General features: G+C 32.9%; 1 protein-coding gene across 10 annotated transcripts in view; it reads left to right on the top strand.

Annotated features, from left to right (window-relative positions):
* The window catches only part of PPP2R5C (protein phosphatase 2 regulatory subunit B'gamma), a 204,500-nt gene that overhangs the window by 39,370 nt on the left and 138,966 nt on the right, over positions 1-26,164 (top strand). The window contains exon 1 of one of the 10 annotated variants that reach the window (XM_031953237.1): positions 2,133-2,273. The exons of the other annotated variants lie outside the window; for them this stretch is intronic. Coding sequence (XP_031809097.1) covers positions 2,204-2,273 — 70 coding nt within the window. The 5' untranslated portion in view covers positions 2,133-2,203. Of the gene's footprint in view, positions 1-2,132; positions 2,274-26,164 lie in introns of those variants that run through there. 10 annotated transcript variants of the gene reach the window in all.

The following is a 26,164-nucleotide window of genomic DNA, read 5'->3' as shown; positions in this document are numbered from 1 at the left end:
TTATGCTTTTTTCCCCTTTTGATCTGATTTTTCTCATGCAGCATGAAAAATATAGAAATATGTTTAAAAGAATTGCATCTATTTGATTTATTTTGGATTATTTGCTGTCAAGGGGAAGAGGGGGAGAGAGAGAAAAAAATTTGGAGCACAAGGTTTTGCAAAGGTGAATGTTAAAAACTATCTTTGCATCTATTTGAAAAAAATAAAAAAAAACTATTAAAAATGAGTTGAAGAAGGAAATGGCAAACTACTCCATATCTTTGCCAAGAAAATCCCAAATGGGATCACAAAGAGTGAAATATGACTAAAATAACTGAACAGTAGCAACAAAAATTTAGAGGAGTAAGTAATGTTTTCTAGTTTGGACATCTTGAATTTTTAGATAGCTATGGAATATTTATAGCTGTTGTTAAACAGGTATTTTGTTAAGTGGTAGGAAAAAACTATGTAGTATTTTTTAAGTTGGGGGATTTGAGGAGAAGTTTACATCTTTTATCTCATTTTAGTCTAAATATATACCCTTGGGAGGCTGATTAAATGTTTATAGTGTGCTGTGTATTGTGATAAGTACTGAGGATACAAAGAAAGCCAAAAATTAGTCCCTATTTTCAAGAAGCATACATTTTATTTCTATTTTTAATAGTATTTTATTTTTCCAAATACTTTCAGAGATAATTTTCAACATTCATCTGTGCAAAACTTTCTGTTCCAAATTTTTCTCTCTCCCACACTCTTCCCCATGATAGCAAACAATCCAATATAGGTTAAATTTGTGCAATTCTTCTAAACATATTTCCCTATTCATCATGCTGCACAAGAAAAATCTGAAAGAGGAAAAAACACAAGAGAAAAAACCAAGCAAATAAAGAAATGAAAATATTATGTTGTGATTCACACTCAGTCCCTATGGTCATCTCTCTGAATCCAGATGGCTCTTTCCATCCAAGTCTATTGAAAATGGCCTGAATCACCTTATTGTTGAAAAGAGTCATGAAGGAACATGCATTTTAGTCAAAGTACCATGGTTATGATTATCCTCATTTTACAGAGGAAGAAAAAGAAGCAAGGAAAGGACAATTAATCATCAAGCCTTTATTAATTATCGACTATGTGCCAAACACTATGCTTGGCATTGGATGCACAACTACAAAAATGAAGCAATCTGGGGGCAGACAACATGTACATAAAGTATGTATGCAAATAAATACAAGATTGTTTAGGGTAGAGAGTTGGAGAATTTGAAAAGATTTCATGTAGAAGAAAATAGTGCTTAAGCTGAGATTTGGAGGAAGGGATTGTATGGCTTAAAGATGAGGTAGAAGGTATTCTAGGCATAGAAACAGCCAGTGCAAAAGTACAGAGACAAGGGACAACAAGACCACCAGCTAGGCTAAACCAAAAAAAATCATAGGAAATAGATGACACATAATGAGTCTGGAAAAATAAGTTGAGATCAAGTTATTAATGGCATTAAAAGTCAGACAGAGGAATTTAGATTTTATCTAAGAGACAGGTTGGAGCCACTGTGTTTGAGTCAGACCTGAACTTTAAGGGGAATCACTGTGTGGGAAAGATGTGTTAAAATAGGAAAAGACATAGGGCCAGGAAAATAGAAGGCTAAAAAGTAGTTCAGATGAGAGATGATGAGAGTCTGAACTAATAGAGTTGATCATGTGATTGCCAAGAAAGAAATGGATATGAAAGATGTTAGGGAGATAGAAAAGGGAAATTTTGGCAACTGAATGGATATATGGCGTGAGGGAGAGTTAAGTGTTTAGGGCAATTCTAAGCTTGTAAACTTGATAGAATGGAAGAAATATATTTTGGTGGGGATGAGTTTTATTTTGAACATATTGAGTTTAGATATCTTTGGGATATACATTTTAAAATACCCAGTAAGTAGTTCAGTCTCAGGAAAGAGAAGCATAGATAGGTGATGGATAGATGGATGGATGGATGGGGAGAGAGAAAGAGAGAGACAAAGACAGAGGAAGAGGGAGGAAAGAAGAAAAAAATGAATTATAAATCATTTATATGGGTACTAATGAGGTCACAAAGACAGAATGTGTACATAGAGAAAAAGACTCCAAAGAGAGTCCTTAGGAATACATCCTTAGTTATAGGGTGTGGCATAGCTAAAGAACCAGCAAAAGAGACTGAGAGTGAGTGACCTGGCAAGTAGGAAGAGAAGTTGGAGAAAGCAATGTCAAGAAATCCCAGCAAAGACAGTACCCAAGAGAAGAGGATGCTCCACAGTGTCATTCTGCCGAGAAGTTAAGAAAGACAAAGATTTGAGAGAAAACTTATCAGAACTAGCAATTAAATTATTTGAGTGGGGGCTGGGAGTGATGTAATAAGCTATATATACACACACACACACACACACACACGTGTATATCATTTTATTTTAAATTATTGGTAACTTGAAGAGAACAGTCTTGATTAACAGTGAGGTCAGAAGTCAGATTGCAAAGAATTAAAGGGAAACAAGAGGCAACAAATTTAAATAGCTTTTTCTAGGAGTTTGTAGGAGAAAGCAAGAAAGGAATGATAGCTTGAGGGAGAATAGTAGGGTCTAGTAAAGATTTTTTAAGACTTGTTTGTAGGCATCTAGGAAAGAACCAGTAGATGAGAGAGATTGAAGATGGAAGCAGGGTTAGAATGAAATGAGAAGAGATAGAATCAAGGGCAGCTGTATGGACCTTTTAAGAAAGGTTACCTGATTTATCAGAGACTGGAGTAAAGGAAGAGTTGGAGAGATGAAGTGAGATCAAGAAGTTTGTAGATGAAGTGAAGGAAAGAGTACTTATGTACTCCAATTCATGTATTCCAATTTTTGCCTTTTTCCTAGAAATCTTAAACATGGTTTTAAAGCATCCAGTTAGTCCCTTTCATCTTTTCTTATAGTAAATATTAATCTATTACATTTACATGACATTATCTGTTCAACCATTTTGTACATATGATTCCTTTTGATCTTTTTAAAACAGCTAGATGGCATAGTATTGGACTTAAAAGAGTCAGGAAGACAAATTCAAAATTGGCCTCAAAAACTCGCTAATTGCTTGACGTTGGACAATCTCTATTGCCTCAGTTTTACCTCTCTGCAAAATGGGGATAATAATATTATCTACCTCCTTGGCTTTTTGAGAGTATCAGATAAGTTAATACATGTAAAATGCTTTGCAAACCTTAATTTGATATCTAATAAATATCTAAATGCTATTTGTCCTCAACATCACCCTGTTCCTCATCATTATTTAGGCCTAAATAATTGGGTCAAAGAGTATGCCAAATTTCAAATTGCTTTAAATTGTTGAAACAGTTCACAATGTAATCAAAAGTTTATTAATGGGTGTTTTTCTCACAGCCCCTTTAACATTTGTCATTTTCCTTTTATGACAACTTTGCCAATCTAATGTGAAGTAGAACCTCAGAATTACTTTTAATTTTCATTTATCTAATTATATTATATTTCTTATAAATATTTGTGTGATATTTAAATATTTATTATATAACATAATTTTATATGAACAGAAATATTATAGTTAAGATTATATTTTAATAGATTTTAGTACTTTATGGTACTAAGAATGTACTTAATACTAAGTACTTAGAATGGATATATGGAATATCTTAGAATGGAAGAAACTTGTTAGAAAGATTTTTTTCTCAGTTAACTCTTTCCATTCTAATTTAGGTGCATTGGTTTTGTTTGTGTAAAATCTTTATAGTTTTATATAATCTAAATTCTCTCCAAAACTTGTGATCTGTTTCCTTGTTCATAAATCTGAAATTTGAATTTTTTTCTTGTTGCTGTGTGTCACTTTATGATGTGCTTTATGATGTGATTTATATTTAAAGTCATATATATATTTGGAGCTATCTTATGTGAAGTGTGATCTAAATCAGGGATACTTAACTTTTTCCCCGACTCCCGTTACCCACATACACACACCCTCACTCCTGACAGCCATGGACCACTTTGGCAGTCTGGTGGAACCTTTGTTACCTCTTCTCACAATATTTTTAAATACATGAAATACATAGGATTGCAAATGAAATAAATGATATTGAAATAGTTATCCAAAAATAGATTTTTAAAGAAAAGTTTAAAAATCAGAGGTTAAGATCTTGTCTAAAGAGCTCATTGAGAGTCTAAAACTAATTTGTGCCTGACTACTTTCCAGTTTTCCCAGTGTTTTTGTCATATAATGAGCTTGTAATCCTGGGAGCTGGGGTCTTTGGGTTTATTGAACAATAGGCACTAGGTTCATTTGCTACTATATACTGTATATCTCATCTGTTCCATTCTCTTTTTCTTAACTCTCCACCCTCTCTTTTTTAACCAGCATTAAGGAATTAGATGATTACTACTTTGTAGTAATATATAGTCTGAGAACTGGTACCCTTTCTAACTTTTTTTCATAATTTTCCTTGAGATTCTTGACCTTTTGTTCCTCTAGGTCAGGGGTACCTAACATGAAGTCCATTAACTTTAATATTTTGATACTAGTATTTCAGTATAACTGATTTCCTTTATAATCCTCAGTGTTTTATTTTTTGCTTTCAAAATCATTCTGAGAAGAAATCTGTAGATTTCGCCAGATTATGAAAAGGGCCCGTGATGCACAAATGGTAAAGAGCCCCGATCCAAATTAATTTCATTATTTTTTTCTACTTCCATTAAGTAATCCTTTAATATATGGTTGGTATGGGCCCTGAATAAATATACCAATTTGTTAATATTGCAATTTTTTATTATATTGGTTTGGCTTTTATATTAGCATTAAATACTCCTCCAGTTGCAGGTTTGTCTTTTATTTTTGTAAAGAGTGTTTTGTCTTTGTATTCATGTAATTCTTGTAGTATAAGAACTATATAAATATAGTGTAGCTATGTATTAGTATAGGTATACCTTGGTAGGTAGACTCGTATTCTATACAATTCTGTGGGGGAGGGAGGAGGGTTTTCAGTATAAATCCACTTTATATTCATGCTGGGTTTTATTGGTAATATTCAAAAACAGTGATGATGATTCATAGATTTATCTTACCTCTTTTTACTTTGAAGTTATTTTTTCACTTAATTTTTTAGTTGACTTTTTAAAGTTCTCTTATCATTCAGTTCTTCCAAGGTAGTATGCTCTAAGGAGAGATGTGTTACTGTGCACTGGTTTGTGAATTAGAATTGTGACCAGGATATCTGTTCCTCTATGATCTTAAGCTCTGGTGTACTGATAGACACCTATATACAGCTAATGCCAAGTCCAATTCAACAGTGCTTCCCCGAGGGCCAGCAAAAGGACCCCTGTAATCTCCTGACTAGTTGGCTAATCTCTTTAGTGTCTGTGAGCTAAGAGGTTCATCTTGTTTTTTTGTTTTGGGTTTGGTTTGGTTTGGTTTTGTGAGTTCTGCCATTCTAGAATTTATTTTAAGGTATTATTCAAAGGGTTTGGAGGAAAATTCAGATGAGTTCTTGCCTGTTTTCTACCATCTTGAATCCATGCTGGGTTTTTTGTTTTTTGTTTTATACAGCTTTCTAGTCTTCGTACAATTGGGTTGGGTTTTTTGTTTGTTTTTGATTTTCCATCTTGTTTGATTTTCAGAATTCCTACTTTGGAGCTTAATTGCCTCAGATTATATTATAAAGCAATAATCATCAAAACTGTTTGATATGAGTTAAAAACAGAAAAATAGATTAGTAGAACAGATTAAGTATTCTTCCAGTGCCAAAATGGTGGAATGAGGAAGAAACTCTTTAAAGTCCTTTCAAATCCCCCTCCAAACAACTGGAAAACCATCTCAGAATTGGTCTAGGAGCAAGGAAGAAGTGACTTATCAGCCTTACAGGAAAAGTCTGTCTCACTGGGGTAGGAGAGGAACAAGATCCAAGACCAGCTGCAGCAGCCAGTATTACATCATGGGGCCAATTGTAGGGCTCTGGTCCTGAGGCAGTGCAGAGCAAGGCCCCACCTCCTGCACTAGTAGATTCTTAGGCAAGTTAACAGCCCATGTAGCACAGTACCCATCCCAGCATAAGCCACATTGCTCACCAGGAGTGAAACCCCACCCATGCGGGGGTGCAGGTTAGCAGTTAAACTCTGTACCAATAAGAGGCCAAGAGGGAGGCTCCATTCCCCCAGTACAAGCCAGAAAGGAAACCTTCAGAAAAAGTAAATAGGTAAGCCCTGAAGTTCAGTAAAAATCAGCAGTAAAACCCAAGAGCTCCAACACAAAAAGCTCTTGGGACAATGGAAGACTAGATCTTGACTCTCACATAAAAACACCAACTCACCAAAACATGAGGAGGGGGAAACAGAAAAAATGAGCCAAAAAAAAGAGCTTGACTATAGAAAGTTGCTAAGGTAATAGGGATGAAGGTATAAGCTTTAAAAGAGGATAATAGTGTCAAAATGTATACATGTAAAGCCTCAAAGAAAAATATAATTTGACCTCACTCTCAAAAAGAATTCCTAGAAGAGCTTTAAAAGGATTTTAAAATGCAAATTAGAGAAGTAGAAGAAAATTTGGAGAAAGAAATGAGAGTAATGCAAGAGAATCATGAAAAAAAGAATTAATAGCATGGAAAAAGACATACAAAGATTTACCAAGGAAAATAAGTCCCTAAAAAATAGAATTGGCCAAATGGAAATGGAAGTATACAAGCTCATTGAAGATAATAACACCTTAAAAATAGAATTGAACAAATGAAAATTAATGAATGTATGAGACATCAAGAATATAAAAAAAAAAAATCCAAAAAGTAAAAAAATAGAAGAAAATATGAAATTTTCATTAGAAAAACTGACCTACAAAATAGATCCAGGAGAGATAATTTAAGAATTATTGAACCACCTGAAAGCCACGATTCTCCTGAAAGAGATCCCAAAATGAAAACTTTCAGGACTATCATAGCCAAATTCTGGAAAATATTACAAACAGCCAAAAACAAACAAACAAGAATAATTCAAATATCATGGTGATACAGTCAGGATTATACAGAATTTAGTAACTTCCATATTAAAAAACCAGAAGGCTTGGAATATGATATATTGAAAGACAAAGGAGTTAAGATTATAACTAAGAATCATCTACCCAGAAAAATTAAATATAATCTTTCAGGGAAAACAATATTTAATGAAATAAGAGGAATTTCAAGCATTGCTTATCAAAAGATCAGAGCTGAATAAAAATATTTGACCTCCAAATAGAATATTCAAGTGAAACATAAAAAGGTAAACAAGAGAAAATATAAGTTCAAAAAAGTTAAATTACTTGTATTTCTATATGTCAAGATAATATTTGTAAATCTTAAGAACTTGATTACTATAAGAAGCAATTAGTATATGTAGATGTTACACATATAAGGTCTATGGGATGATACCCATAGTATCAAAAAAACAAAAAAGGGGGGGGGGGGGGGAGAAAAAAATCATCCCAGAAGGAGGGGGGGAAGTTGAATGGGAATAAATTATCTTACATAAAAGAAACATGAAAAAGCTTCTCAAGGGAAAGATAAGGGAATGGGTTGGATAAAACTTAAACTTTACTCTCATCTAAATTGGCTCAAAGAAGGAAAAATATACCCTCACTTGGAGATAGGAATATATTTTAGCTATAAGGAAGTAAAAAAGGACAAAGATAATAGAAGGGGAACTGACAAAAGGAAAGGTATGCTGAGAAAAGTGGTGATCAGAAGTAAAGCATTTGTTAAGAGGGAAGGGGGTGGGGTAAGAGAGAGATGGAATAAAAAGCAAAAGATAGCATGGAAGGAAATAATTATAACTATAAATGTAAATAGGATGAACTTACCCATAATATGGAAAAAGATAGCAAAATGGGTTAAAAACCAGATTCCTACAATATGTTATTTACAAGAAACACATGAAATAGAGGGAATTATACACAATGTAAGAGACTGGAATAGAATTTATTATGCTTCAACTAAAGCAAAGAAAGCAAGGGTAGCAGTCATGATCTCTCAGACAAAGCAAAAGCAAAACTAGATCTTATCCAAAAAAAAAAAAAAAAGATTAAAGTAGGAAACTATATTTTGTTGAAAGGTTCCAGAGATAGTAAAGTCTTATCAATACTAAACATTTATGCACTGAATAGTACAGCAAGTAATTTTTGAAGGAGAGTTGAATGTGTTACAAAAGTAAATAGATAATAAAACTGTACTTACTACTGGGGGTTCCTCACCTTTCCCTTTCCCTTCTTAGAACTAGCTAAATCTAACCAAAAAGTGTTTAATTAATTAAAGAGGTGAATAAAATTCTGGAAAAGTTAGATGTGATGGCGCTCTGGAGAAAATTATATGGAAAGAGAAAGGAATATACCTTTTTTTTCTTAGCAGTGCTTGGCGCAAAAAATTGATCATTTATGAGGATTAAAAATCCCACAACCAAATGCAGAAAAGCAGAAATAGTAAAATGCATCCTTTTCAGATTACAGTGCAATAAAAATTATTTTGATAAGGAAAGGATAGATTAAAATTTAAATGGAAATTAAATCTTCTAATCCTAAAAAGCAAGCAAGTTAAAAAATAAATCATAGAAACAATCAGTTAATTTCATTAATGAAAATGACAGCAATGAGACAACATAATAAAATTTATGGAATGAAACCAAAGCAATTACTTAGGTGAAAACTTATATCTTTAAATCTTTATATCTTATACCAGTTTAAAAAAAAAAAAGAAAAAGAAAAAGCAGATCAATGAATTGGACATGCAGCCAAAAAATTAGAAAAAGAACAAATTAAAAATCTCCAATTAAACCAAATTGGAAATCCTGAAAATCAAAGGAGAGAAGAATAAAAGTGAAAGTAAACTAGAAACTGGTTTTATGAGGGAAGAGAGGAAACAAATAGTTAATTTGAAAAAGAAATTATATTAGTCATCAGTGAATTCCTTAAGAAATAATCCCCAGGACCAGATGGATTCACAAACAAATTCTATGAAATGTTCTTAAAAAACAGTTATATAGTTTCCTATATAAACTACTTGGAAAAATAGGTGAAGAATCCTAGCAAATTCCTTTCATGATTCAAATAACAATGCTGACACCCAAACCAGAAAGAGCCAAAACAGAGAAAGAAAATTCTAGACCAATTTCCCTAATGAATATTGATGCGAAAATCTTAAAATATTAGAAAACAGATTACAGCAATTTATCACCAGCATAATACACTATGACTAGGTAGTATTTATACCAGAAATGCAGGGATTGTTCAGTATTAAGAAAACTCAACAAAAACTGACCACAGCAATAACAAAACCAACAGAAATCATGCAATTATCTCAATAGATAAAGGAAAAAATCTTTACAAAATAGAGCATCTATCACCCCTAGAGAGCATTTGAATTAATGGAGCTTGCCTTAAAATGATGAGTAATATTTATCTAAATTTGTCAGCAAGCATTATCAGGATGGCCATTATCACATATATTAATATTAAGTAGAAATGTTAGCTGTAGCAATAAGAAAATAAAAGGCATTAGAAATGTTAGCTGTAGCAATAAGAAAAGAAGAAGAAATGAAAGGCATTAGAATAGGCATTGAGGAAAGAAAACTTATCAATCCTTGCAGATGACATGATGCCATACTTAGAAAATCCTGAAGAATGGACTTAAAAACTACTTGAAATAATTAACAACTTTAGCAAAGTTGCAGGATACAAAATAAACCTACATAAATTATCAACATTTCTGTATATAATCAACAAAGTCCAACAGCAAGAGATAAATTCCATTTGAAATAATTGGAATCTGAAATAACTCCCAAGTACTTTGAGAGTCTACAAAAAAGTATTTTGTAACTGTACTCATAACTGTATGAGTACAGTTACAAAATACTTTTCACACAAATAAGTCAGATCTAAAGAATTGGGAAAATATAAATTGCCCATGGGTTGTCTGAACCAGTATGATAAAATTGAAATTTTACCTGTTAATCTACTTATTCAATGCCAAACCAATCAAACTATCAAAAAATTATTTTATAGAGCTATGACAAAATTCTTAAAAGAATAAAACGGGAGTTTATATCAAGGGAGTCAATGGGAAAGAAGATGGTCTAGCCACACAAGACCTCAAACTATATTATAAAGCAGTCATTATCAAAACAATCTGGCTGCTAAGAAATTGAGTGGTGAATTGAGTACAATAGATTAAGTACAAATTTACATTATAGTAAATTATTTTTTAAAAGTCCAAGTTTTTGTAATAAAAATCATCATTTGACAAAAATTAATTGGAAAATTGGAAACACGATGAGAGAAATCAACTTTTTACACTGTGTATCAAGATAAAGTCAAAATGGGTAAATGATTTACACTTAAAGGGTGATACCATAAGTTTAAAAGAACATGAAATAGTTTGTCAGATTTATGAATAAGGGAAATGTTTAGGACTAAAAGAGAGGTATAGAGAGCATAACAAAATATAAAATAATTTTGATTAAAGTAATAAGTTTTTTTGCACAAATGAGCAATGTAACTAAAATTATAAGGAAAGACAGAAAATTGGAGGGGGGGGGGGGGGATTTGCAACAGGTATTTCTCATAAAAGCCTCATTTCTCAAGCATATAGAGAACCAAGTCAAATTTATAAGAATACAAGCCATTTTGCTATTGATAAATGGTTGAAGGATATGAATAGGCAGTTTTCAAAGAAATCAGAGTTATCTATAGTTATATGAAAAAGTGCTCCAAATCACTATTGATCAGAGAAGTGCCCATTTAAAACAACTATGAGATTGTGGCTAACGATAAAAAAAAAAAAAAGGAAAATGTTGGGTAGGGATGTTTTGGAAGGGATATGGGAAAACTTGAGACATTAATGCACTATTGGTGGAGTTGTGAAACTAATTCATCCATTCTGGAGAGTAATTTGGGTCTGTGCCCCAAAGACTAAAAAAAATGTGCATACCCTTTGATATACAGGTCTATATACCAAAGACATCCAAAAAAGGGAAAAGAACCTATTTGTACAAAAATATTTATAGCAGCTCTTTCTGTGGTAGCTAAGAATTGGAAATCAAAGGGATATTATATATCCATTAAGGAATGGGTAAACAAGCTGCGGTATGTGATTGTAATGGAATATTATTGAGCTGTTAAGAAATGACTAGCAGAATGATTTTAGAAAAACCTGGACTGACATACATGAACTGGTGATATATAGTGAAGTGAATGCTACCAGGATTACATTATATGCAATAACAATATTGTTCAATTATGTACTGTTAATGACTTAGCTTTTTTCAGCAACAACACAGTGATCCAAGACAATCTCAAAAAACTAAAGAGGGAGCATACTCTCCATCTCAGGAGAAAGATTTATATAAAGTGATGCATAGTGAAGTGCACAGAACCAAGAGAATATTTACATAGTAATAGAAATATTGCATAATTGGTCAACTGCACAATTTAAGTATTTTCAGCAATATAATGTTCAAAGACAATCCCAAAGGACAAATGCTAAAGCATACTATCTGACTTTAGTAAAAGAAATGATATTGATTGAATACAGTATGAAGCATGCTATTTTTCACTTTATTTTTTTCCCCTCTACTTGTCATCTTGTACAAATTGACTAATATGGAAATGTCTCCCATAATTGCACAATGTATACTATATCTACTTGCTTACCATCTGGGGAGAGGTATGGAATTCAAAAATTTAAATAGAATTTTTTTTTAATTAAAGTTTTTTATTTTCAAAATATATACATGGATAATTTTAACATTCACCCTTACAGAACCTTGTAATTTTTCCCCTCTATTCCCATTACCCCCTTCCCTAGATGGCAAAAATAAAAATATTTTTAAAATTTTTCTAAAGAATAGATAAACTACCTATCTTAATTTCTCTAACAGGTTTGAAAACTTTTTTTTGCGGGGGTGGGAGGGGACTTCTGGGCAAACTGGACATCAGTTTGGCAGAAAGTAAATTTAGATTCTTTTGGCCCTCCGAAAACATTGTTTTTAAATATGCATAAAAAAATACACAGTATTATTTAAAGAAATCAATTATATTAAAATAGCTATCAAAATACTTTTTTAAAAAATAAGTACTAACACCAGATTAAGAAATCCTGGTTTAGACTAGGATATCATACCATAAAGCACAGTATGTTCAAAATAGATATATACCCTTTAATTTCAAACATCTTATTAAAAGAAAGTAGAAGAAAATGTGATTGAGTATATTTTTTAAACAAAAGTAGTGGAAAATTTCTTAACCAAATAAAGGATAGATTGATCACAAAAGATAAAATAATATTTTACAGGATGATTTGAAAGGAAATTGAAACACTTAAATGACAAATGAGCTAGGATTTTAAAAGCTGATAATTGTTGGAAAAATATTTTCATCAAAATATTTTAAATAAGTCTTTTATTCAAACATATAGGAAATCAGCACAGATAAAACTAATAACTGGTCCCCAGCATATAAGTGGTCAAGGAATAGGAATAGTTCCCAAAAGAATTATCAGATCACTGAGAGAAATACAAATCAAAACAAACTTGATGTTTTTCTTCATGCCCAGCAAATTGACAATGATGACCAGAGATAGGCAGAATTGATGTTGGAAGAGTTGTGAAATGACAGGCATAATTTTGGTGGAGCTATGAACTGTTCTTAGAACTTTGTAAAGCAATTTGGAATTATGCTTTTTAAAAAGTAAACAAAATTGTCTATACTCTTTGACCTAGGGATTCTATTGTTAGGGTTAAATATTAAGGCCACAGGTGGAAAGAAAATTCCATATTAATCAAAATATTCATAGCAGCTTCAAGAAAGACTTGACTGTATGTAGATGCCCATAATTTGGGGAATAACTAAACAAGCCAAATTACATGAATGTATTATAATATTGTTGTAACTAATTGCTGTAATGTAAGAAATCATAAATATGCTATTTGGGAAGATATATGAATGAATGGATGCAAAGAAAATAGAATCAGAAAAATAATATATCTAACGACAGCAAATTAAACAGAAAAAAAGAAGCAAATTTGAAGACTGAATAATTGTAATGATCAAGCTTTGAGAGAAGAGAAGAATAAGTTTTACCTTCTCCATTTCTATTCCTACAGAGGTAAAAACAAGAAGGTTAGAACATTACATATAATATTGAAGTTGGTTAGTGTATGGTTGTTAAATTAGTTTTGCTAAATTGCTTTCCCCCCACCCCCTTTTTTTTATTATATAGAAGGCTCTCTTGACGGGGGAATATAGAAGGATATGTTCAGAATTGAAGATGATAAGAAAATAAAAGCTATCAATTTCTTTAAATAAATGGATAACAGCAAAATTGAGTAAAATAGATTAAAATATAATTTGTATAAAATAGTGTGAATAATGCCCATTCTACTTTTCAGTGATGGCTGAAACTCAAGAGATTTAAGTTATCAAAAATAAAGTTTTTCATCTTTGTTGTTTGTCTTTGGCAATTTTTTAAATAGCTTTTTATTTTTCCAAAGGCATGCAAAGATAGTTTTCAACATTCACCTTTGTACAACCTGGTGTTCCATTTTTTTTTCTTCCCTCCCCACCTTCTCTCTCCCCTCGATAGCAAACAATCCAATATAAGTTAAACATGTGCAATTCTTCTAAACATATTTCCATATTTGTCATGCTGCACAAGAAAACTTAGATCAAAAAGGGAAAAGATCCTTTTCAAGGAAGAAAGAAAGAAAGAAAAGAAACAGGTATCAAACAGACAACAAAAGTGAAAAAACACTATCCTTTGATCCACATTCAGTCTCCATAGTTCTCTGGATGCAGATGTTTCTTTCTATCACAAGTGAATTGGAATTGCCTTGAAGCACCTCATTGTAGAAAAGAGGTCTTTGGCAACTTTTAAAAAAGCAAGGACTTCTCTTAATCATCTTTTATGTTCTTCCTGGGTCTGGTCCAGTATTTTATACGTAACAGTAGCTTAATGTATGATTATTGATTATATGGAAAAATACTAATTGGTTCTAAATTTTTGAAGTTGGATCTTTAACAAAAACATAATTATCATGATCCTGTCTTTCAAAAAATGTTTTATTTTTTAAACATTAATATCACTTCCCATTCAGCCTCTAATGCTCAAACAGAATCCATATGTTGATCATGATTGAAAATGTGTACTTCTAACCTACCTCCTGTCTGATGAGAAGCAAAAGATTTGCTTCATTATCAGTCTTTTCAAGCCATTTCACATTGACTTTAAAGAATCAGTAACATGTTAGTGTTCCTCAGTTGTTATATGGCATATTTTGCTCAGTCCAAGGAAAGGTCTCTAAAAATGATTTCAGACCCTAAGATACAGGTCAAAAAATGAGGGGTTAGAATAATTCCAATCCAAAATTCTCTAACCTTTTATGTATGTTGAGGTAATCTTAGTTTCTCAAACTTCTGCCAGCAGATATTGATAGATCATATATCAAGTATTAATTATCAGGCACTATGCTAGGTGCTGAGATACAAAACCAAATATTTTTACTACTTGTCCCTAACTCACTGATCAAGGTAAGACAATTGGAATACTCCTTGCTCCCAATTGCTACTTCCAGACTTTCCTTCTACCGTCACTTAGTTATCTCTTCTCTTTTTAGAGAAAACATGAAAACTACCCAGTGGTAATTTTTCTAGCTGCTGTTTGCATCTTGTAGAGCATTCTATTCTTTATTCATTGAGTATAGTGCCTGACTTAGTCTTTCCTCCTAACTGCTGTCCTCCTCAAACACACTAATAACTTCATGGTAACTCAGCCATATGCAAAGCTAGTTATACTCATGATCTTGCCAACACTCTATGAATACAAAGCTAGTTATACATCATGATCTTGCCAACACTATGAATACAAACTGTTGCTATTCCACATCTATTTTGCAACATCAGACAGTTTTTCATTAACAACATGGCCTTCAATCCTTCCATCTCTTAGTTCTTTTCCATGCTGTCAGCCCCTGCACTAACTAGACTTTCTTCCCCTCCCTTTCTTGATACCTTGGTGAGGCAGTTCAATTCTATAATGCCTGTTTCAAGTTTCTTTTATTGTATCACCCATATGGTATCATCAGCTATGTTCTACCAAGCCTTACTTTTGGATCACTTCCAGCATCCATCATTTTCACTGCTTCACATGTGCTGCTGAATGAAGTTGGAAAAAGTCACAAACCATATCCTTAAGTGCACATCAGATTTATGTCACACAACTTCAACTGGGCTTAGTTCCTTCCCTAGGCAGTCATTCTCTTTACACTAATTGATTTACCTGTATTAGAGTGGTGGCGATATCAGAGGAGAAAATGGGGGCGTACTTTTGTGATTGTTCATTTATTTAAATTGTAGCTGACTCTATTTTTGGATAAAGATCTTATTTTTTTACTCTAACTCATTTTGCAGATAACAAACAGGTTTAAATGACTTGCTCAGAGCCAAACAGAGAGTGTCTGGGCCAGATTTGAATTTAGGAATATGTGGTCTTGATTCCAAACCTAGTGCTCTATCACTACACCACTTCACTGCCCTTGGTGGGGTAGTGGGGGGATTCAATATTAGTATGTTACAAAGGTAAAGCTGGCAAGACTTGGCAACATATTGATTATGATATAAAGGGAATAATAGTGTGAGAGTATATATAATGTTTCTGCTCTTTTGCATTTCTCTATGAGGGTTTTTATGCCTCGTAGAAAATTTTTGTAAGTGACAGTCATAGAATGTGTATTTCTTTCTATTCCCATTTATTAATCACCAAAGAATTATAATAGCTAAACTTTTCTCAAATTCTATTCAAGTCCCTATTTATTTCTTTTTTATTTATTTAATTGGTCCTGGTCAGGGTATAGTACAGCCCTATTACAGTATTGCTATCTCGATTTCTTCCTGTAATTTTATTTTTTCCTTTAACTATGTAGTTACGGAATTTGGTACATGTTAAATATTTTTATTTCATTGTCCATGAGGCTTTTAAGTATAACGTAGTTTTTCATATTTTCTTTTAACAAAGTCTGACATCAAATCTGCTCCTGCTTTTTTGAGTTCATCTAAAGCATAATATGTTCTCTTCAAGCCCTCCATATTTACTTTTTGTGAATCTTTGTTTTACGCTTATTTCATATAAACCATCTATTAGAAAGAACTAGAGAGGGAAAGCTGATGCACTGTGAAATTTATAGTTTATATCTCTTATGCAAAATGGTTGCTTTGAAGTGAACTATAAAAGATAGTGGATTTCAGTTTCTCACCCAGTTTTAGGATATTATAGTCCCATAAAGCTTACCACAGTTTTTCAGGTGGTGGACACTCAATATGTACTTGCATACAAATGGGGAAATTATCAAGCTATCTAAATAATATACATCTATATTGTTTCTCCCTGAAACCTGTGCTACTTGCTGACATTTCTGTGGTTCAGCCATTGCTGGAATGTCTTTTTCCAGCACCATCTGACTTTCATTTCTTTCATCTTTAAAATCTAATTGCCAAGTCCTATCAGTTATCTCTTGACTGTAAATATTTTTTAAGCTTTCTTTTCTATTCCTGTTAAAGACCTCTCTTTTCTTTAAAATGAAAAGTTTGGACTAGATAATATCTAAAGTCCCTTCCATCTCCCAACAGCCTTTTCTTTTTTCTTGATAACATTTTATTTTTCCCAATACATATAGAGTTTTCAACATTCATTTTTCTAAGATTTTGTGTTCCAAATTTTTTCTCCTTTGTTCCCTCCTTTCTCAAGGCAGGAAGAAATTTGAAACAGGTTAATCCTGTACAATCCTTCTAAACATATTTACATATTTGTCATATTGTTCAAGAAAAAGCAGATCAAAAAGGGAAAAACCATGAGGAAGAAAATGCAAACAAATGAAAAAGCAACAAGACTATGCTTCAATCCACATTCAGACTCCATAATTCTCTCTGTGTATGTGGATGGCATTTTCCATCCCAAGTCTATCGGAATTGTCTTGGATCACTACATTGTTGAAAAAAGTCTGTCATAGTTGATCATCATATAATGTTAGCTATTAATATATACAATGCTCACTTCACTCAACATCAGTTCCTGTAAGTCTTTCCAGGCTTATCTGAAATCAGTCTGCTCATCATATAGAACAATAATATTCTATTACATTCACATACCATAACTTATTCAGCCATTCCCCAATTATTGGATATGTGCTCAATTTTCACTTTCTTGCTACTACTGCAAAGAGAGCTGTTACATTTTTGCATGTTTGAGTCCATTTCCCCCTTTTATGGAAATACATAATCAGGATAACTTGGGATACAGACCCAGTTCAGCCACAGCCTTCATAATTCTACTTTTCCAAGTTGTTTCACCCTATGCATTTGTGTGTTTTCATAACATTGATCTCTTAAAAACTAAAATTGTTTTAGGTACTTGAGGATTATCTCTTTGGGAAACACCATGATTTCATATAAAGATTACTTTGTTGTTGTTGCTGAGGCAATTGGGGTCAAGTGACTTGTCCAAGGTCACACAGCCAGGAAGGGTTAAGTGTCTGAGATCACATTTGAACTCAGGTCCTCCTGACCTCAGAGCTGCTATTCTATCCACTGCGCCACCTAGGTGCCCCATATAAAGTTCTTTCAATTTGGAGTCAGGATTTAGGCTTAAATTGTAATTCTACAACTTACTGTCTGTGTGACATTGAGCAAATTTCATAACCTTACTGGGCTTCATTTTCCTGATTTTTAAGAAGAGGAAGCTCTAAACAAGATAATTTCCATGATCTTTCTTCAAGATTAAAATCCTGGGATGTAATAGATAGGCAAAACTATAAATGCAAATAACTGTTATAGTAAATTAAAGATTGTAATTAGTTGGAAAGACTGATGCTGAGTAAAATGAGCAGAACCAGGAGAATATTGTATATGTAACAGTAACATTGTATGATAATCAACTGTGATAGACTTAGCTTTTCTTAGCAATGCATTGATCCAAGACACTGCCATAACACGTGATAGAAAATGTCATCCATATTCAGAGATAGAACTTTGGAGTATGAATCCAGAGAGAAACATACCATTTTCACTTTTTCAAAAACTTTTTTTCTTTTTCTTGGTTTTTTCCTTTTGTTTTGATTCTTTTCATAACATGATTAATATGAAAAAAGTTTAAGATGTATAGCCTATATTGGATTGCTTGCTGCCTTCAGGAAAGCGAAGGGGGGAAAGCGAGGGAGAAAAAATTTGGAACTTAAAATTTTTATTTGTAATTGGAAATAATAAAAATACTATTAAGTGCAAAAATATTATAATTAGTATAAAAAAAGGTCAGGAGAATGAAATACGTGAGAAATTTTGAGACAGGAAAAATCTCTTTTAGCCGAGTGAGGGAAGAAGTAAGAAAAACCCTAAGGGAAGATATGGCACTTTTCTTAGACCATGAAAGAAGAAAAGAATTTCAAATACGGATTAGAGGGTTGGGACATTCTAGATTTGAGGGATGATAAGAAAAAAATATGCATAGCAAATGAGATTAAAGAATGAAAATCAGATCTTTAGTCTCAGAGAGACTGACAGCATCTTTAATTAATAATGATAGCCTTAATAGATTAATAATGATAGCCTTAATAATAAAATGATTAAATTACCCCAAAACAAAAAAGAATCAACATTGTTAAGAGTGGAGGCAAGAGACCAAAGGCAAGGACTCACCTGAACTCTCCCAAATTTCCCTCTATTAAAATGATGTCTCAAAAGAAATTTTGGAGCAGCAGAACCAGTAATAGGACAGGAAGAAACAATTTTCCATCTCAAGACAACTTAGAAGGTTGGCAAGAAAGTTCTTTATCACTGGGGTGAGAGTGGAGTGCATTCAGCTCAGACCACACCCTGGTAAGCCAGCCCCAGGCTTTGGGAGTGACTCATTGTCATTCTGGAACTCTAAGCCCACCAACGGTAAGGGGGTCAAGATGACTGATCAGAGATTACAGGGAAACCTTGGCTAGCACTGAGAAACAGGACTCTTTCATTGCCCTTACATGGTTTTGAATCCTAGTCCCAATGCATGAAGGAGCACTAGCAGAAGCAGAGACTCAGAGATCATAGTTCCAGGGTGAAAAAGAGTGCTTCTGATTGTTCACAGACCTGAGCACAGGATAAAAGAACAATGACCACATCTCTTATTAGATCAAACCACTTGGAAGAACTGACACTGACCACTGAACTCTGAAAACAAACGCACACAAAAATCTAAATTTCGAGACAATGCCCCCTCCACCCTGGGAGCAGAGTCCATCTTTAATCTCAAATTAAAAGTCAAGAAAGAGATTGGTAAAATGAGCATACAACAAGAACCTGACTATAGAAAATTTATATAATAAAAGGGAAGATCAAAACACAGACTTGAAAGATGATAATCTCAAGACTGCTCCATGAAAAGACTCAAAGAAAAATGTGAATTGGGCTCAGTCTCCTCTTCCTCCTTCTCCCAAAAAAGGATTCAAAAAATCAAAGAAGAAAGCTAGAGGAAAAATTGGAAAAAGAAAGTACCATGCAATTAAAAAAGTCAACAGTGTGCATGCACGCACATTCACACACACACACACACACACACGAAAATACCTTAAAAACAGAGTAAACCGAATGGTCAAAGAAATACAATCCATTAAAGAGAGAACTCCTTTAAAAGCATAATTGACCAAATGGAAAGGGAGTTACAAAAATTCCCTGAAGAAAACAATTCCATAATAGTAGAATTACCAAATGGAAAAGGAAATACAAAAACTCGCCAAAGAAAGTGGTACCTTAAAAATTAGAACTGGGCATCAGAAACAAACAAAAGGAAAAGAATGAAAAATAGAAGACAATGTGAAGGATCTCATTGAACTGACCTGGAAAGTAGATTGAGGAGAGATAATTAAAGAATTAGTGGATTCCCTGAAAGTCATCATAAAAAAAAAAAATTATCTCTTAAGAAATTATCAAGGAGAACTGCCCAATATCTTAGACCTAGAAAATAAAATAAAAATCAAGAGAATTTACTGATCACCACCTGAAAGAGATTCTGAAATGAAAATTCCCAGGAATATTATAGCCAAATTCTAAAACTCCCAGGTCAAAGAGAAAATATTAAAAGCAACCAGAAAGAAATAATTCATATAATATGGATTTATAGTCAGGATGACACAAATTTCCTGATGAAAAGACTAGAGCTAAAGAGAAAATTTGACTTTCAGATACAAGACTAAAAATATATATATATATAAAAAGGTAAACAAGAAAGAGAAATTATAAGGGATTCCATATGGAAAGTGATACTTGTAACTCTTAAGAAATTTCTCATTATTAGAGCAATTAGAAGGAATATATAAATACATGACACAAGTTTCAGTAAACCGGGATGGCATTAAGAGGTGAGAAAGAGGGATGCCCAGGAGGGAAAGGTAGAATAGGGTAAATTATCTCACATAAAAGAGGTACAAAACGGGCAGCTAGGTGGCACAGTGGATAGAGCATCAGCCCTGAAGTCAAGAGGACCTGAATTCAAATCTGCTCTCAGCCACTTAATACTTCCTAGCTGTGTGTCCCTGGCAGCAAATCACTTAACCCCAATTGCCTCAGCAAAAAAAAAAAAAAGATATGTAAAAGTAAGGTGCTAGAGCAGAATCTATCATGATATAAAAAACAAAAAACTGGGGTGATAATCATGGTCTAGATAAAAGCAAAAGCAAGAATAGAACTAATTAAAAGATAAGTAAGGAAACTATATTTTACTAAAAGATTTCATAAACAGTGAGGCAATATCAGTATTAAACATTTATGTACCAAATGATATTAGCATCTGAGTCCTTAAATGAAAGGTTAAATGAGTTACAGAAGGAAATAGTCAATAGAACTAAATAAATCTAACCAAAAAATGAACAAGAAAAGATTGAGATAAGTAGAATTTTAAATGTTAGATATGATAGACCTGGAGAAAATTAAATGAGAATGTTACCTTTTTCTCAGTAGCACATATACAATAATTGACTAATTATTAGGGCATAAAACCCACAAACCCAAATACAGAAAAGCAGAAATATTAAATGCATCCTTTTCAGATCATAATGCAATAAAAATGACATTTTAAATAATAAGTGATGGAAACATAGATTGGAAACTAATCTAATTCTAAAGAATGAGTAAGTGAAAGAAAAAAATCAGAGAAAGTAATTTTATTAAAGAGAATGACATAACAAACATAACCAACATAACCAAAATTTATGCAATGTAGCCAAAACAGTAATTAGGGGAAATTGTTTCCTTTCCATTTTTTAAAAACTTTTCACCCAATTACATGTAAAACAATTTTAACATTCATTTTTTAAAAATCCCTTCCCCCTTATTAAAAGGCATGTTGTGAAAGAAATCACAGGCAAAAAGAAGAAAAGGTATACTTTGATTTCCATTCAGACTCCATCAGTTCTTTCTTTTGAGATAGCATTTTTCATAAGTCTTTCATAATTGTCTTATATTATTGCATTGCTGAGATAGCTAAACCATTCATAGCTGGTCATCATACAATACTGCTGTTGCTGCATGCAGTGTTCTGGTTCTGCTCATTTCACTTTCATATTAGTCTTTCCTGAGTGTTCTGAGAGCATCCTTATCATATAGCAAAATAGGTAAAGCAAAATAGTATTCTATAACAATCATATACAGTAATTTATTCAGCCATTCCACTTGAGGGAAATTTTATCTCTCTAAAGACTTAGATCAACAGAATAGAGAAAAAGCAGGTCACAGATTTATGATTAGGCATATAACTAAAAAGTCCTATAAAAAAGAAAAAAACTTCAAGTCCCTTAATTAAACATCAAATTGGAAATCCTGAGAATCAAAGGAGAGATTAATAAAATTGAAAATAAAAAACCCTTGAATTTAAGAGCTGCTTTCATGAAGAAAAAACAAATCAGTAAACTACTGGTTAATTTAATTTTAAAAAAGAACAAATTATCATCAAAAATGAAAAGGGCGAATGGACCACCAATGAATAAAAAATTAAAGCAATTATTAAGTTATTTTGCCCAGTGGGGGAAAAAAAAGTATTTTGACAGTAAAACTGACCATGTAAATGAGGTGGATGAATATTTTCGTAAAAATATAAATTGCTCTTACTGATAGAAAGGGAAATAGAATACTTAATTAACCCTATCTTAGAAAATGAAATTTAACTATGAGCAACCTAAGAAAAATTCCCCAGGACTAGATGAATTCATAAGTGAATTCTACTAAACATTTTAAGAACAATTCATTCTATATAAACTACTTGGTGAAATAGTCAAAGAAGTCCTGCAAATTCTTTTCATGATACACATGTTGCTGATGCCTAAAACAGGAAGAATAAAAACAGAGAATAGATCAATTACCATATTGTAATATTGATATAAAAATTTTTGATAAAATATTAACCAAGGAGATTATAGCAATATGATCAAATGGGATTTATACAAGAATTGCAGGGCTAGTTCAACATTTGGAAAACTATCAGCATAGTCAACCATATCAATAATAAAAACAACAGAAAGGATACGATTATCAATAGATGCAGAAAACTTTTGACAAAATTAAACACTCATTCCTATGAAAAACACCAGAAAATATAATAAATGGAATTTTCCTTAAAATGTTTGTTGGTGGATTGTTCTCCATTGTTCTTGAAGAGAGTACCAAATTGACATCACTATGTTAGGGTTCAAAGTACAGCTGACTGATCAGACCAATATGAGCTCAGAAGACTGCTGTAAGTCAGGCATAAACAGTCCATATGAACTTTTAGAGTGGAGATGTCTATAAATTTGTGCATCTCACATTTCTTTTGAGCTTCTGCAATTTTGCTTTGGGTACAGCACCTTCTTTGATGTGGCCACATCAAGCTGGGTGATCCTATGCCAATGTCCATCATGTCTCTCAATTGATTCCAAAGTTCTTCAGATGGATCTTGCGAGTATCCTTATATCACTTCTTCTGATTTCCAAGTAAGTACTTGCCTTGTGTGAGAGTTCTCTATAAAATAATCTTTTAGCAAATGTACTTTGGGCATTCAAACAATTTGGCTAGCTGATCAGAGATGTGCTCTCTGTGATAAAGTCTGAATGCTTAACAGGGTAGCTTGAAAAAGGACCTTGGTGTTCAGCACCTTATCTTAGCAGATGATCTTCAAAATTCCCAAAGACAATTCAAAAGGAAGCAATTAGTTTTTTGACATGGTGTTGGTATATTGTGCAGGTTCCACAGGCATACAGTGATCAAGTAAGCACAATGGCTTTGTAGACCTTCAGTTTTGATCTGTCCCACACTTTCCTTTGGAACCTTCCAAACATTGACCTAGCTCTGGTGATGTATGTTTCAACCTCATCATCAATGTAGACATCCCTGGAAAGTATATACTGCCAAAATAACTGAACTTTATCCACAGTATTAAGATTTTCTCAATTTGCTGTAACTGCGAGTTCTATGAAGAGATGGTATGGTACTGGCTGGTGGAGAACTTCAGTTTTCTTTCTTTTAATTGTTAGGCCAACATTTTCACTAGCAGCAGAGAAACAATACCTACTTTGTTGCATCTCAGCCTCAAAGACTACTACATTTGTTGAATGTGCAGTCATCTATAAACAAAAGTCAAGTATCAACTCTTCCTCCACTTTAGTCTTGGCTTACAGGCTTTTTAGGTTAAATAAATTTATTATCAGTGAGGTATGACTGACCTTGATACTGTTATTGTCCTCATTGAAGGCATCTGACAACATCACAGAAAACATGATGCTAAAAGGCATGAGAGCAAGCACATAGCCCTGCCTCACTTCATTGAAGTTTGGGAAAGAGTAAAAGCATCATCCATTATCCAGAACCCAGACAAGCATGCCATCATAAAACTGATATGCAATGCAGAAAATTTTCAATAGCCAGCCACATTTTGCCATAATTTTTCACAAATCTTCATGAGTAACAGTGTCAAAGGCTTTTATTTGATCTACTGATGTGTACACTCTTCTGTTTTGCTCTGGCATTTCTCCTGGAGTTAAGTAGTAAACACTGTATTGACCATTCCTTAGCTCTCTCTGAAGCCACACTGGCTCTCAAGTAAATGACAGTCTTTAATATTGAAAATCAGGTTATTAAGGAAGACTCTGATAAGAATCTTGCCAGTGACTTTCATAGAACAACCTATTTGCTTTACCTTTATAGAGATGACAGTGAAGGCATCCTTGAACTGCTAGGTACTGAGCTTCTTTTCTAATTTAGAACATGTCAGTCAGTTTTTCATTTTTGTTTTATGAGCATTGGACCCCCTACCTTGTAAATGCATGATGGAATTGAATCAGAACGGGTATTTTGCCACACAAGAGGAGCATAATGATAATCAAAACCTCTCCTTCAATTGGTTAGACACTGAACAGGTTGAAACATACATCACCAGAGCTAGCTCAATGTTTGGAAGGTTCCAAAGGAAAGTATGGGACAGATCAAAACTGAAAGTCTACAGAGCCATTGTGTTGACTTAATCACGGTATACCTATGGAACCTGCACAATATACCAGCGCCAACTTGAGATATATGCTCAGTGGCTTCGGCATAGACTGATGATGATCTGTTGAGAATACTGTGGAACAAGTATGAGAATACTTGTTCACCCCATCTCTCTCCAAGATCATATCTTTATCACTAGTCAATGTGGCTTTATCAGCAGTAAGTAGTTGAGATGCACCATATGTCTTGGCTCATAAATAACCTTTAGGGCATCATAAAAACACTTTGGATTGTTACTATCAGCATAAAACTGAATTTAATCTTCCTTCTTACTGAGTCAAGAATCCTACATCTCTCTTAAGTTTTACTTGAACTTTACTTTTGATGGAATTAAATGCTCCCTTCTTAGAAATGGATGAACTATCCTGTTTATAAATCCTATAGAGGTCTTGTTTTTCGTTTAGCAGCTTCTGAATTTCTCCCCATCCTTTTTATTAAAACAATCTTGTGTTCTGGCCCACATGAATATATGCAGTGATGCTATACACCAAGTCTCTGAAAGTTGTCCATTCTTTCATTGTTTCATTGATCCCAAAAAAAACCTGAAAAAACTTCCATGAATTTTGAAAATGAAGTGAGAAAAAAACCAAGAGGACATTGTACATAGTGACAGCAATATTGTATGATTATCAATTATGGATGACTTACCTATTCTCAGCATTTCGATGATCCAATTCCAAAGGACTTATGAAAAATGCTGTTTACCTCTAGAGGAAGAACCGATAAGATATTTATTTTTGTGGGGTTTTTTTTCATAGCATTAATATGGACACTTATGTTTTGCACGATTGACATATCAAACTGCTTGCCTTTTAAATAAAGGAGCAGAGAAAAGAGGGATGGAAAGAATTTGGAAATTAAAATTTTAAATAGCAAATGTTAATTGTTTTTACATGTAATTGGAAAAATATTTAAATTTAAGAAATGTAACAACAGTAAAGAATAAAAGTCAGTCTAGTTTGGAACGTAAAGTAAGTATTAAAAATAGAAGATAACTGGAAAGGGAATTTGGAACCATACTGTAGAGTGCCTTGAATTCTAGAACATGAGCTTTTTGCTTTCTTTGGTAGCCATGAGGAACTCTCTTTAACAAATCATAAATTGTCTTAGGGCTGACTATTGCTTTCTCTAAATGCTCATTTTTTAATTTTATTTTTTCATCCATGTCCAAAAATATCTGCTGCTTCATGAATCTTTGGTTTATTACCTCTTTTTTTGTTAGTTTAATTTACTTTATTCCAATCTTAAGAAATAAAACTAGCATTTCCATAATATAGTAGAATAGGGAGAAAAAAGATTTTTGTACATGAAGCAAGTCTATTAAAATCTTTTTTCTTCCTCCCTTAATCTAGAAATGGCTACCATTAGACATTTTATGTGTATGTGTGTGTGTATATATATATATATATATAAAATTTATGTGTATATATACATGAACATATGTACACATACATATGTGTGTATGTAAAGCCATTCTTTATATGTTTCTATTAGTTCCTTCTCTGAATGCAGATAAAGTCTTCCTTCATATGTCTTTTGTAGTTTATTTGGGTGTTTATAATATAGTCAAAATGACTTATTGTCACTCAAAGTTGTTTTTAAAACAACATTGTTATTATGTACAA

This window comes from Sarcophilus harrisii, chromosome 2, assembly GCF_902635505.1.
Source record: "Sarcophilus harrisii chromosome 2, mSarHar1.11, whole genome shotgun sequence".
Classification (NCBI taxonomy): Eukaryota; Metazoa; Chordata; class Mammalia; order Dasyuromorphia; family Dasyuridae; genus Sarcophilus; species Sarcophilus harrisii.
The sequence above is the reverse complement of the archived record's forward strand: the minus strand, read 5'-3'. Positions and strand labels throughout refer to the sequence as shown.